A 15,443-nucleotide genomic window follows, 5' to 3' on the forward strand; every position below is an offset into this window, starting at 1 on the left:
TCTACAATTACCTAAATGTAAAAAGTTTAATGAAAATAAATCTAACAGAGGGATAGTCACCATTATTGCATTTCATAGCATTGCCAGCAGCAAATTGCCAAGAGGAAGAAAAGCCAATGGCAGTGAATTATATATTTTCCTTGTAGGACCATAAAGGATATGGAAGTTCACATAAAATATTAATGTGTAGTTAATTTTTTTTAATGAATGCATGTTATTGACATGCCACTAACTGCTTGTTTTCTGAAGAAAAAAATTTTTAAATCTAGAACATGGTACTGTATTTTTCTGTTGGGAGAATTCTTACATTTAAAATTCTCCAAGTTGATTTTTTTTTTTTTTTTGAGACAGAGTCTCACTCTGTTGCCCAGGCTAGAGTGAGTGCCGTGGCGTCAGCCTAGCTCACAGCAACCTCAAACTCCTGAGCTCAAGCGATCCTCCTGTCTCAGCCTCCTGAGTAGCTGGGACTACAGGCATGCGCCACCATGCCCGGCTAATTTTTTCTATATTTTTAGCTGTCCATATAATTTCTTTCTATTTTTAGTAGAGATGGGGTCTCGCTCTTGCTTAGGCTGGTCTCGAACTCCTGAGCTCAAACGATCCGCCCACCTCGGCCTCCCAGAGTGCTAGGATTACAGGCGTGAGCCACTGCGCCCGGCCTCCAAGTTGATTAAGAGAGAGTGATTTTAGGACATATTCATAAATGATAAAAGCAAAGTGCAAAAGAGTATATATCAGGTATGCTATCTTTTGTATAAGATAAAAAAATAAAACTTTTCAATTTATGAAAATAAAAATATGAAAGGTAAATAAGAAACCAATGAATTTGGTTACCTTCAGGAAGTAGGCAGAAGAAATAGGGAAGGGAGTAACACTTACCTGAGTATACTTTTTTGAGTATAGCTTTGACTTTTAGAACCATATTAATGTTTTATATAGTCAAAAAACAAAGTATAAAAGGATAAGGAAAAAAAGTAAAATCAAATACAAACAGAAACAAAAGAACCAAACTATTTCAACGAAATAACTAATTCTTCAAATGAAGAACTAACCTGAGTAATTTTTAAACACAGTAATTTGGCTATATACCTTCAATCTAAAAACAAAGACTGAAAACAAATCTAGGATGCTTAGAATTTTGTTTTTAGCAATGCTGTGAGTGCAGGAATTCTAAAATTATTTTTTGTATGTTGTAAGACTAAACAAATTGTGCAAATTTATTGCTGCTTTTAGAAGATAGATTTGTTTGAAATGGGATGGAAATATGGAAAGGGGGAAGTCCAGGAAAACTCCTGTATTATTACAAACAGATGAATTTTTAAAAGGTCAATTAGTAGAAGGCCAGCTAATAAATACAGGAGTTAGAAAATCATCACTGTGCAATCATTATAGTAGTAACTGGTTTAGTCAACAATCATCAATGTATGTTAAAGTTACTGGGTGAAACATAGTCTCAAAGTAACTCTCCACAAAGTATTTATTAATTAAAAGGGAAAATGATTAATTTTATAGTAGATAAACCTGGTGAACATCACCTTAAATGATTAAAGTTCATCGATAATAGGATAAAATATTTCCTAATATAATGTGCCAAGAAGGACTTTTTCCTATAATATTCTTGCCAAAAAATATATAACATGAATATAATAATGACAAAATGTAAGACAAACCCAACTGAGGCACACTGTACAAAAAACAGCTTGTACTCTAAAAATGTTACTGTCAGAGAAGACAAAGAAAGGTTTCAAAACTATTCCAGATTGATGGAAACTTTAAAACCTATTATGCACTGTGTGATCTTGGATTGAATCCTGGATCAAGGGAAAAACTGCAATAAAGAACATTACTTGGAAAATTTGAATATGGACTATCTATTGGTAACAGTAATTGTATCAATGTTAAATTTCCTGATTTCATTGTTTGTACTCTCGTTAAATAAAAGAATATTCTTCTTAGGAAATACACCCGAAGGATTTAGTGGTAAAGGGGATGTCTGTAATTTCTCAAATATTAGAAAAAAAGTTTGAGTACATATGTTTATCTGTGTATGCACATGTGTGACACAGGGAATGAAAATACATGTAACAAAATGTTAACAATTTATAAATCTGGAGGAAGGGTTTAGGAGTTCTTTTTAATATTCTTGCAAATTTTCTATAAATTTGAAATTATTAAAAAAATCTAAAGCTTAAAGAAATTCTCCAAGCTTAGCGAAGACATTTATAGACATTTTTACCAGTGGGAAATCTTGTTTGCAGTTTTTAAGGGTCTTAAGATTTTGGTTTAAATAAACAAAACTATGTTTGTATTTAATTTGTATTTTTAGTGCATTTAACATTTTTATCAAAATAAGAATTTTTAAAAGGGCATGAGATTTTTTGGGTAGAAAAACAGCAAAAGAAAGTATATGAGATTCAACTATTCACTTTTAAATGAAACTTGTAACAGAAATTACAATAGCATTAAGAAAGTTAAACGTGTAAATAAAACAATACATCCATTAACCACTAATTCTTTTCAAAGAAAAACATTTTGCTGGAATCCTTTATTTATTTTTTTAGAAATAAATCTTTTACTTGGATTATAAAAACCTACATACAACCTACAATACATTTGAAAAGAAAATGTATTCTGGGGCATGGTCACATCCTTCTTTAACCATGATGCTGGCTGGAGACTCAGGTTCTGATCTCCCCCTTTTCTGTTACAATGTTAACAATTTTGGAAAAGGGAACTAGATTAATAATTGATTAAAAATTAGCTTAATATTTCATTTCCCTTCTAGAATTCTGAAAATAATTTTAATTTTAATGCTAGACAATATATGCTTACATAGAAATATTGTGATTGATATTGACTGATTATTCACTAGCCTTCAAAAGTAAATTTATTTAGAAACTTGTTCTGTAGTACTTTATTCTCATCATTAACATTTACTGAGTACTCATATCAGAAAATAGTAGACTATTTGTTCTGACTGGCTAAGAATATGTTTTAAAAGCATCCTACTTTCTAAATTACAGTTATCTTCTAGTTTGGTAGAAATCTATTAGACATATCTATAGGTCATACCGGCCATAATATAACCACACTATGTTCTAATAACTTATTTGCCTATCTCCCATTCTCCCAGGAGACTGTAATGTAAGCTCCTCAAGGAACAAAACAGATTTTATTCATCTGTGTAGCCTTAGCATCTGACACAATATTTAGCATCAATGTACAAGATGCATTTGTTGAATGAATGTATATATATAGTCACTTTATTTCTGTTTTTTCATAATTTAGTTATTCCTGATACGGGAATCATAAGCTGAGAGCTGTTTTTCCTATGCTGCATTCAAAGACCTGAGATGAGACCAAGTGTCAGCATAAGTAATTGACCCTAAGATATATTTATAAATTTCTTCTTGATGGTATCAGGGTATGTATTAATCTAACTTTCCCCACACTTATGTTACATGGAGTACTCATAATTCCATGAATAGGGATAGGGGAAAGGGGTTTGCACAGTCAAATATCTATGGGAAATTACTGGGTTAAATCAAGTTGAATAGGTTTATTTATTTCAAAATTTCTCAAGAACTTAGGTAAGCTAGTGGTTTTGAACTTGGGGCAATTTGGCCCTATAGGAAATATCTGGCACTGTCTGGAGACATTTTGATTGTGCCAAGAGTTGGGCAAAGGGAGGATGCTACTGGTATCTAATGGGTAGAGGCCAGAGATGCTGTTAAACATCCTATAATATATAGAATAGCCTCTACCACAAAGAATTACCCAGCCCACAAGTCAACAGTACTGAGGTTGAGAAACCCTGAAATAACCTAATGTACTGTATTAAACTTCTTTTATCAGTAAAAAAACTAAAGGTAGACTTATTTATCTTTTAAGACAAAAAGGGGGAATTTATTGGAGGAATAGTAGTATATCTCCCATAATTGAAGGAAGGCTGAGATTCAGCAAGGCTTCCGAATGAACAGGAGGAAGAAACCAGAAGACAAAAAGGACTCTGTTTCATATCCCTCTTCTCTCTGGTTGTGGCTCCTTTCTCTCCTATTGCAAATCTGTTTATCTACATGGTGAAGAACATGGCTCCAGTTAACAGGTCTGCTTGAAGATCTCCATCTGAGAAGTATTCTCGTTTTGTACTTTCAATTTTATAAATCCTTTAGAACTAACTGGGCTTTGTGACTGCATTTAGGTCAGGTGCCTACCCCTGGACCAATCAACTGTCCAGAGAGTGGGGTTATGTAAGAATTTGGTAGTCTTGCAGTAAAGAGTCACATTATCAGAACAGAGTAAGGAGTGATTTAAAAGATGCTAATTCCAGCAGGAAGAGATGCTGGGCAGACAAAATAAGACAGTAAACCATAGTTATCAGTCACTCTAGCACAATGATTAAAGGAAGGCTGCCAGATGTGAAGCTTTGTAAACTTAAGCTGTTATTTTACTTCTCTAAATTTCCGTTTCTTTACCTGTGTAAGGGTGGTAACATTATCTACCTTATTGGGTTGTTGAGAGGATTAAAAGTGATAATGTACACTTGGCATATGGGAACTAATAATTATTAGCTATTATTACCTATGTCTACTCACTGTGCTTTATAAATTTTTAAGGGAGTAAGATCTCTTTTTCTCATATCTATTAGACTACAAAATTATGTTTTAATGCTACGAACACCTATGAACATCTCTAGATAGATACCAGTGTCCTACAGAATGTAGCTTGGGAAATGTAATATAACCCACACCAAACTATACAGTCCAAAAGTTAAAATCTACTTAATCAATTATATAACATGACTGAAGAAATTGCTGTTGTTCAAGACTTTATTTACTGGACAGTTTGGTGGTTTACTGGCATAGAAATAAAAGGAATAAAGTACACATTAAGTGTACAGCTCATTCAATTTTCATAAATTATACATATCTGGGCAATCAGCACCCAGTTCAAGAGACAGAACATTACTAGCACTCCAGAAACTAAGAACATTTTAGTTATCCTAACTTAACAGTATTGATTAGTTTTATTTTTGTGCTTTATGCAAGTGGAATTATACAATATGTAATCTTTTATATGTAGTTTTTTTCTACTCAACATTATGTTTGTGATATTCAGCCACATTGTTGTTTTTAGTTGTAGATCACTGTCCCCGTAGTCCATTAGATAAACATAACAATTTGTTTATCTATTCAACTGTTGATGGACATCTGGGTATTTTCAAATTTGAGGCTACTATGAATTAGGCTGCAATGTGCATTATGGCATTTGTCTTCCAGTGAATATATGTATACATTTCTGTTGAGAATATACCTTGGAGTAGAATTTCTGGGCCATAGGGTATGCCTATATCCAGGTGTAGATGTTGCCAAACAGTTTTCCAAAGTGGTTTTTATACTCCCACCAGCAGATTATGAGAGTTCCAGTTATTCCGCATCCTCACCCTGGGGGTTGGAAATCTACCCAGTATTTTCCTTCTTTTCTATTTTTGCCATTCTAGTGAGGATGTAGTGGTAGTTCATGAGGTTTTCATTTGGATTTTCCTGATGACATTTCCTAGTTGAGCGCTAGTTTACATGAATATCTTCTCTTGAGAAGTGTCAATTCAAGTTTTTTATCCATTATTGCACTGGATTGTCATGTAAATATTTTTTCACACTCTGTGGGCTGTATTTTCACACTCTAAAAAGTTTCTTTTTATGAAATGTTTTAAAACAGTCCAATTTATCGATTTTTCTCTTTTATGGTTGGTACTGGTACTTTACTCCAAGGTCATGAAAAGCTGTCCTATATTTCCCTCTAAAGGTTTTATTCTTTCACCTTTCACATTTAGACCTATAATCCACATGGGATTGATTTTTGTGTGTGATATGAGGTAAGGGTCCAAATACGATTTTCCCCATACTGATAGCCAAGTGACAGTGCCATTTTTTATGGAAGATATCAGTTATTTAGGCAGAAATGCCTCTCTTGTGCAGAAAGGGATAATACAGCTAACCCTGTTAAATGAAAATGTTCTTCAAAACATCTTACTCCCTTAATTCTAAATCTTAGATTACTGAATATCCTTAAAGAACTTTTTTTAATTTGAAAAGACTGACTTTCAGAAGAGGGTGCCCTGAGAAAATTACTGATATCAGATGTTCTATTAATAAAGTTCTCATAATAAAATGGCATTCCTAGTATATATGTGTCTCCTGAGACTGATTAGCACTGCTGAATTCTTCATGCTGCTACACCTTATATGTGAGTTTCTAAATTTCTATAGTGTAGGACCAAACACCAAATCTACAGTGACTCTACAGTACTAAAGACGCATGAGACATCCTAGAAGTAGGTGCCTCCTTTTTGATATCTCTAATTGGTTGCTGGCATGTAGGCCTTCTGGTTTCTCTACATCTCCTACTCTGCTGGCTTCACTGTGTTCCCAGCTCCATCTTGGATCACCTATTTGTTAGACATCATGTTCCCAGACAACGTATTACTTTTCTATCCATGGAAATCTGAAATGAGTGTTTTCCTCAGTTTTACCCTAAGCTCGTCTATTATGCATACATAGGCTGGGAGAACTGAGCTCAATGAGTATTAAAATTAAGCATCATATATCACCATTACATGAGTACCAAAAAACACATCACAACTAAGGTAATTTATTTCTTTAAGAAAGAGTATTTCAGCTCAGGAATAAACTATTAATTTCTATAAATGATTTCTTTTAAGTTATCATATTAACAAATGTGAACCTCTTCCTGTAAGACACATGTATATAGTTTCAAAAACAAACTTACTCATCATTGTCTTCCACTGTAGATTCCTTTCTTTCAGTTAAACTGAGAGGATTCAATTTTTTTGTCTTTCCTATATGTGTGTATAATAAAGAAGAGGACATAAAGGGAGAAATCATTAAATTTGAATAGAATTCAGACTGCCAAACTTTATACATGTACATATATATTTTGTGCGGGGGGGGGGGGGGAGTTGGGGGAGGGGGGAGGGTCAGGGGGGTCTCCCTATGCTTGCTATGCTATGAAGTGCCCTGGCTATTCACAGGCCAATCCCGCTACCAATAACTCCGTTTCAGAAATGGGCGGGTTCATTTTTCCCTCAGGCAACCTGGATGGAGATCCCAGCTCCTGGAAGTCACCATATTGATGTGGAACTTAGTGCAGACATCCAATTGGCATAGTGCCTTACAGCATAGAACTTCTGGGCTCAAGTGATCCTCCCGCCTCAGCCTCCTGAGTAGCTGGGACTACATGCATGTGTCATCACACCCAAGCAGACTGCCAAATTTTAAATAGAAAATAAAAGGTGGACAAATGAAAGAATGGTAGGAAAAGAAAAAGTATCCTATTTTGTTTTTCTCATTTCCCATTCTCCTTTTTTTTATTCATTAAGATATTATATAGAAGACATAATCTTTTGAGTGAAATTTCCACTGGGGCGTGGTATATTAAGAAAACTAGAGAAATCCAATTTGATACTATAATTAGGTTAAAATCCACTAGTAAACTTTACTAAATAAATGATACTTTCATCAAATATTTTAATCAAAGATATCATATTAAGGCTTCCAGTTTGCATTATTTCACCCCTATTTTTTTCCTCAAGTTAACAATAAGGGATTGATGATACTAATATCTAGAAAACAGTAAAGTTCTTAGTGATATCACAGTCAAATAAATTTAATTTTAGGGATAAAAATATCTGGCTCTTTATTTTTTATATTGGCAAATGAAAATTATATTTGTAGTGTAGTGCTTTAATATATGTATACATAGTAAAATGGCCAAATCAAGCTGATTAACATATTCATTACTTCACATACTTACCATTTCCTCATTTTCTTTTTTTGTGGTGAGAACACTTAAAATTTACTCTCTTAGCAATTTTCAAGTATATAACACATTGTTATTTACTATAGTCACGATATTATACAATAGGTCTCCTGAACTTATTCCTCCTACCTGAAATGTTTTATCCTTTGACCATCATCTTGTTTATTTATATCTTATTTAACTCAATATATCTAAAATATATACTTTTAAAATGTAATCAATATAAAATTAATAACGATTTAAAGTCACTCAGCCAGGCAGGTAGAAAAAAGGACAAAAAAATTAATGAGATAATTTATATTCTTTTTTTCACACTAAGTTTTTGAAATCTGGTATAGACTTTATACTTACAATGTATCTCAGTTCAGACTAGCCACATTCCAAATGTTCAATATCCACATGTACTGAATAGTATAGCTCTAGGTAATACTACAGAGGATCCAGTATTTCCAGATGAAACAAAATATACATATAATATTGCCTAGAACGAGTTTTCAATGCTAGTTTACATTTTTTCCCTTTGTTTAATTTATATTCCATTATTCTCACTTATTCCTATTACTTGGGAAAAAGCTTATTTAAATTATAATTTCTAATCTCTAGTACTTACAATTTCATTGAATAAATTGGTTTAGAAATTGATTAATAATAATTTTCTTCACTGTTATTTTGGATCTTATGCCTTCTTCCCCCCCCCATCCTATCATAATTAAATAGTTATATTAAAATATTCTCTAATGGCGAAAAGAGAAAAACTTATGATTTAGACATTTTGCTAAAGCACTATTACTCTCGTTTATTAATGTTTCATTAATTGACAAGTCTGTATCCCTAAATTCCAAAAAGAATAATATGGTTAAAAGTTAATTTAATAAAAGATGTAAGGGGAAAAAAGTAACAATATTTTATTTAAAAAAAAAAAAAAATAACGTGTGGGTTACACAGTTCTGAAAAGTTCTGAGAGTTCTGAGAAAACAGATAGGGATATTATTTTATGCTCAGGATGTACCCAGGAATTGAAGAAGAGGTTTTGATATGCTTCAATTAAATACTCTTTACCCTAAAAAAAAAAAAAATATTTTATTTTTGATTTTGGAGGATTTTGGAGAAATAAATCTATTAAAATCTCTCTTAAGAAAAAAAAAATCAAGCAAGCTGAAAATTATGTTTTGTAGAAAACCACAAATGAAAAATCCAAGTTATACATTAAACCTTCATTTCAGAAAATCTTTGCCTAAAGGGCAATACTAATGTCCTGAATTTTGTACTATGTGTCTACATTCAATGAAGCTCCAAAATTAGGTATTAAAATTACTTTGTTCCTTTAACTTGTAATTCATTTTCATATTTCAGTACCAGCAGTTAGTAATGTTAGGTGAGAAATAGTAGACAATGCTTTATTTGAATTTTTACCAGGTGTTCAATGCCTTTCTAAATATTTTTATTATTGTAAAAACTAGTCAAATATCTCACTCTATAAAATGTGGATCAATAGCATTAATCTCAATCTTCTCATGGAAAGACTTAAGTTTTTAAGTACTTTTCAATTATTAACTATGAGGCGTTTTAATAGTTCTAAGAATAACACTTGGATCAGTTATCAAAGACTGTTGAGTAGCATAACATATCATTAAAAGATTTTTCCAGTTACTTAATAATTGCTTTCCTTTATTTCATTCCATTATATTTTAAAAAGTAAACACAATTAACATATATCGTACTAAAGGACTATGGAATCTATATGGCATTTTTCTTGCAAGGTTATAAGGTAACAGATGTGTACTTGACTCAGTTTAAGTGGTTTCACAAAACATTAGTTTTAAATGTATTATAACATCACTGAATCTGGACTATATTCAGAATTGTATTTGAACTTTCTGGTAAGGCTCCAGGGAGCCCTTTCCCTAACTAATGAAGATATCTTTCAACAAATCATAACATTCAGAAGCACAATCAATGATGATGATGATAATACCTAACACTTAAATGGTTTTTATCAGGGCCAGCCACTGCCTTAAATATGTTACATATGATAACCAATTAATTTGCACAACAACTGACATAGTTGCTCTTATTTCCATTTTATAGATGAGAAAACAGAGGCAAAGAATGATTACATAACTTCTCCAAGCCCATAAAGTTAGTGAGCGGCAGAGTCAGGATCGAAATCCAGCCATCTGACTGTAAAGACTGTACTTTTAACCATGATATGCTTATTGATAGATTAATCTAAAGTTCAAATAGATTTAGGCTGGTATCATGCTGCTTCTAGATACATATATGTTATAGCTGGTAAAGATCACCGGCATCATTTTGGTCTCAAACCCAAAGTTAAGAGTTAAAGAAAACTTTGACCCACAGAGGTTCAAGTGATTTGTCTAAGGTGGTCACACACAGGTCAGTAACTTTCTTAGAGTTAATTGTAGATCAAGTTGAGGCCTGTAGGCTAAAAAGTGAGTGAGATCCTGATATGATCCTATTCTTTTAATTAACCAAATTAATATTAATAAATAAGAGTAGAGGGTAAAGAACCTCTTAAGAGGATCAACTCACAAAAAATAACAATGTTAATGGTTCTTTTTTTATTCAAAACAAAAATACTTTTATTAAGTCCCAAAGAAAGAAATGTAACATTCTTAAAATATTACCTGTATTACTGAATAGAAAGCTATCAAGGAGAAAATTAGAATTGCTTTTTATCTGCTAAAACAGTAATATTTGAGTAGTAACAACAAAAATATAGGTTTTTAAATATTTAACCCAAATTAGATTGTGGACCACATTAAGAAACATTTGGCTCGTGTATCTTAAATTGCTCATCATAGATTTAAGGAGGCAGTAGTTTCCCAGTTCTTTTGGCATACAGATTGTTTATTCCTTTTCCCATATGAAAAAAAAAAAAAAATCAGTGTTGCCAGAGGCCTATCATTCTATTAGATTTTTCAAAGAACCAGCTTTTGATTTGGTTCCTTTTCTTCATTATTGCCCTGTTTTCTATTTAATAATTTCTGTTCGTATCTTTATTATTTCTTCTCTACTTTTGGGGATTCACTCTTTTCCTTTTCAGTCTTTCTGAGGTGAATGCTCAGTTCATTAGTTTTCAATCATTTTTCCTTTATGATTACAGTCATGCTCAGTATAATGGTGTTTTGGTCAACAAACTACATATATTACAGTGGTCCCATAAGATTATAATACCATATTTTTACTGTACCTGTCCCATGTTTAGATAAACAAATACTATTGTGTTACAGTTTTCAGTAAAATAACATGCTTGCCCAGGTTTGTAGCCTAGATGTAATAGGCTATACCACGTAGCTTAGGTGTGTAGTAGGCTATACCATCCATGTTTATTTGTAAGCACACTCTATGATGTTTGCACAATGAAATTGCCTAACACCACATTTCTCAGAATGTATCCCTGTCGTTAAGCGACACATGACTGTATACGCATTTGTAAGGATAGTGGCCTTCTGCATTTGTGGTTTCCAAATCCATAGATTCAACCAACCATGGATTGAAAATACTCCCCCCAAAAAGAAAGAATTGTTGTATCTGTATTGAACACGCATAGGCTTTTCCTTGTCATTATTCCCTAAACAATATAGTATAACAACTATTTACATAGCATTTACATTGTATTATTATAATACTTATAATTACTTATAAGTAATCTAGAGATGATTTAAAGTATATGGGAGGATATGTGCAGGTTATATGCAAGTACTACACCACTTTATATAAGGGACTTGAGCATCTGTGAATTTTGGAATCTGAGTAGTGTCCTGATCTAATCCCCACAGATACCAAGGGACAACAGTATAAATTTTCCACTAAGAACTGCTTTAGTATAATTTAGGTATAAATTTTTCCTCTAAGTGCTGACATGTTTTTACTATCATTCAATTCTAAATATTTTATATTTTCCATTATAAATTTTCTGATCAATGAATTATTCACAAATTTCTTGGTTTCCAAACACATGGGCTAAAATTTTTGGAGGACTGACTTTTTATTATTGATTACTAATTGTATGAAATTTTGGTCAGAGAATGTGATCTGTGTGATAGCAATTTTTAGTACAGTGGGATTTCCTCTGTGACTTAATTGGTTATATTTTTGTGAAAGTTATATGTGTGCTTTATTATACGTTGGGTATTACACCTGTTTGACTACTGCTCATTAGATTAAGCTTGCTAATTGTGTTCAAATTGTCTATATCCTTCCTAATATAACTGCTTCATCAGTTTTTGAATGAAGTAGTTTAAAATTTCCTACTATGATTGGGGACTTGTCAGTTTCTTCTTGTTATCCAGTCATATTTTATCATGTTTTGTTTGAGTTTTTGTTTTAGATGCACATATAGCTTAGGATTCTTTTATTTTTCTGGTGGCAAATCTTTCTTTTTCTTTTATGTAAAGGGTGATATTATTAAATAACTTCAATGAAGGCTTTTTGCTTTAATGTCTACTATGGCCTATATTAATATTCTCATATCAACTACTAGCTTTTATAAAAAGCTAATATTTGCTTTGTTATCTTTTTCTATCCGTTTAGATTCAGTTGTCTTATGTTTTTTCTTAAAGTCTAAATAATAATGATATTAACAAAAATGGTTAAAATATGTACCAAACATATACTATATGCCAGGCATTGTTCTAAGTGATTTTTGTGTATTAATTAATTAAATATCACAATTCTAAGGTAGGCATTACTATATTCCACATTTTACAGGCAAGAAAACAAAAAACACAATTAAAAAGTCAATTGATAGATATCCCATTATCTGCCTGAAAACACAAGGACCTTAAAACACTTAACTCCTCTTATCTGTTCTCTCCCTATCTTCCATGCTCGTGTGATCTATTATTTGTTTTAAATCCCTCTCAAATTGTTTGACTTTTCCTTTATAGTCAGCAAAATTTGTAATTAGATTTTTGTAATTATATTTATAATTAGATTTACCAACCTATTTGCTAATCTATTTTTTCACCATTGCTCTTTGTATTCCACTTCTTTATTTGAGGTTCAATTTGCTTCTTACAGAAATACATTCTTTAGTAGCTATTTTAGTGAGAATGTATAAATAGCAAACTCTCTGAGATTTTCTCTGAAAATATCTTTATTATATATTCACCTCCTAAATAAAAATTCAACTGTGATTCTTAGTTGGTATTATTATTCCATTTTCTATTGGAGTCTGTTGATATTGATGAGAAGTATTATTCTATCAGTCTGTCATTCGCTTGTAGGTAATGTCTTTTTTCTGGTTGCTTTTAAAATTTTCTTTGTCTTTGATGTTCTGCAGTTTAACCATGATTTGGCTATGTGTAGATTTGTTTTAATTTATCTTGTACAAGCTAAGTGTGCTACTTTAATTTGGAAATTCTTATCTTTCCTTAATTATGAAAAATTGATAGTCCCTGTATCTTAGAATATTTCCTCTGCCCCATTCTATTTCTTCTTTATGGAACTCCTATTTTGGCAGATGCCGTAGCTTCTTATTCTGCCCATAATTTCTCTTTACTGTTTCATCACAATCTCCTCTTCTTTATTTCTCTGTGTTGTTATGTTGCTACAAGTCTGGGTGATTTCCGCAGACCTGCCATCCAATTAACAAGTACTTTCTTTGATTATGCAAATTTGTTGTTTATCCTTCTACCCTCATTTTTAAAGAACAAGTCTGAAGTGTTCTTGGGAGTAAAGTGGAAAAATTTGCCATTCTTCCTTTTTTCTAAAATGCATACAGTTGACCCTTGAAGAACACAGGGGTTAGGGGTACTGACTCCCCATGCAGTCAAAAATCCAAGTATAACTTTTGACTCCCGCAAAACTTTACAAATAGCCTACTGTTGACCAGAAGCTTTACTGATAACAGTCAATTAACACACATTTTGTATATGTATTATATACTGTATTTTTACAACAAAGTAAGCTGGAGAAAAGAAAATGTTATTAAGAAAATCATAAGGAAGAGAAAATACACTTTTGCAGTACAGTGCTATATTTATTAATACCACAAGTTTATGTTGTATGTTTATAAGATGAATTGTTGGAAATGGTAGGCAGCAGCAGCTGAAAACTTTAATCTATAGTACATATTAAGCAATTTGACTTTTTCTTGTACTGCCCTGACTTTTTGTCTGCTTCTTGGGAACACTTCTAGCATCACTAGTGGCACTTTGTATGGGTCCCATAGTGTTATTCAAAGTTTATGGTATTGCACTAAACACGATGAAAAATACACGAGAACTACCAGCGATCACTTTCATTGCCATACAGGATTTACTGGAGAGACAAACTGTTTATGTGAAGATTAGTGTCACATGGTGTTTTCAGCAGATACTCAGAACACTTGAGCTCACTGCAATAGCAACAGGAGGTGACTATGAAATCGTTACAGTAGTATAGTATGTACTCATTAATTTTATGCAGTTAGGATGTAAAACTACATATTAACATTTATTTACATTTCTCTCAACTGCGAATGGTGTATTGTATGGTCTAAGTGTATGTGTGCATTGGTTTTATATCTGTATATATTTGATGGTAGTAAATAATAAAATAGACTAGTATCTACACATATTTTATGCATTCATGACATGGACCTAACTTTTTCTTAATTTTTCCTATATTTTTAGGCTATGAAGTTTGTCTTCAAGGTTGTTAACTGTTGCAAATCTCCCCAAATTTTCCAATATATTTATTGAAAAAAATCCATGTATAAGTGAATCTGTGCAGTTTAAACCCATGTTGTTCAAGGGTCACGTATAATAGTTTAGAGAAATTTGATAAGAGTTGGGGGAGGGCAGTAATAATATATACACATACATAAATATAACATATAAATGATATATATCATACACATGTACACATATAGTTATATAACTTAACTACGGGGATACTTTCTGAGAAATGCATCATTAGCTGATTTCATCATGCGAATATCATAAAGTGTACTTAGGCAAATCTAAATGGTATCGCCTGCTACACACCTAGGCTATATAGTATGGCCTATTGCTCCTAGGCCTACTATATACCGAGGCTACAAACCTGTACATCCTGTTATTGAACTGAATATTGTAGGCAACTGTAACATAATACTAAGTATTTGTGTATCTAAACATATTTAAACACAGAAAAGGTACAGTAAAAATATGGTATTATACTCTTATGAGACCGCTGTCATATTTGTGGTCTGTCGTTGACTAAAATGTCATTATGCAGTACATGACTGTTAGCATGTACTCTACATAATTATATGTGCTATACTTTTATATGACTGGCAGTACAGTAGGTTTGTATAAACCAGCATCACCACAAACACATAATATGTTGCACTACAAGGTTACAACAGCTATAATGTCACTAGGCAATAGGAATTTTTCAGCTCCGTTATAATTGTATGGGACCACTGTGGTATATGCAGTCCATCATTGACTGAAACGTTATGCGGCACATGACTGTATCTCTTAAACATATAAACCGAAGAGTTGAAACAAATCATCCCATGTTTGGCCAATATGGAATCTAAGTGGAAGGAAGACATAGAACCAATTTTTTCTTCCTTTTTTAACTACAGATGGATTTAAATCTAATGTTAAG

General features: G+C 32.3%; 1 protein-coding gene across 4 annotated transcripts in view; it reads right to left on the bottom strand.

The window, feature by feature from the left end:
• Nucleotides 1–15,443, bottom strand: part of ITGB3BP (integrin subunit beta 3 binding protein) — an 81,790-nt gene that overhangs the window by 21,544 nt on the left and 44,803 nt on the right. For all 4 annotated transcript variants that reach the window (XM_069478024.1, XM_069478021.1, XM_069478022.1 and 1 more), the window contains one exon: nucleotides 6,789–6,858. In XM_069478024.1, coding sequence (XP_069334125.1) covers nucleotides 6,789–6,858 — 70 coding nt within the window. The remainder of the gene's footprint in view (nucleotides 1–6,788; nucleotides 6,859–15,443) is intronic.

The sequence above is a fragment of the Eulemur rufifrons genome, chromosome 8, assembly GCF_041146395.1.
Source record: "Eulemur rufifrons isolate Redbay chromosome 8, OSU_ERuf_1, whole genome shotgun sequence".
NCBI lineage: Eukaryota > Metazoa > Chordata > Mammalia > Primates > Lemuridae > Eulemur > Eulemur rufifrons.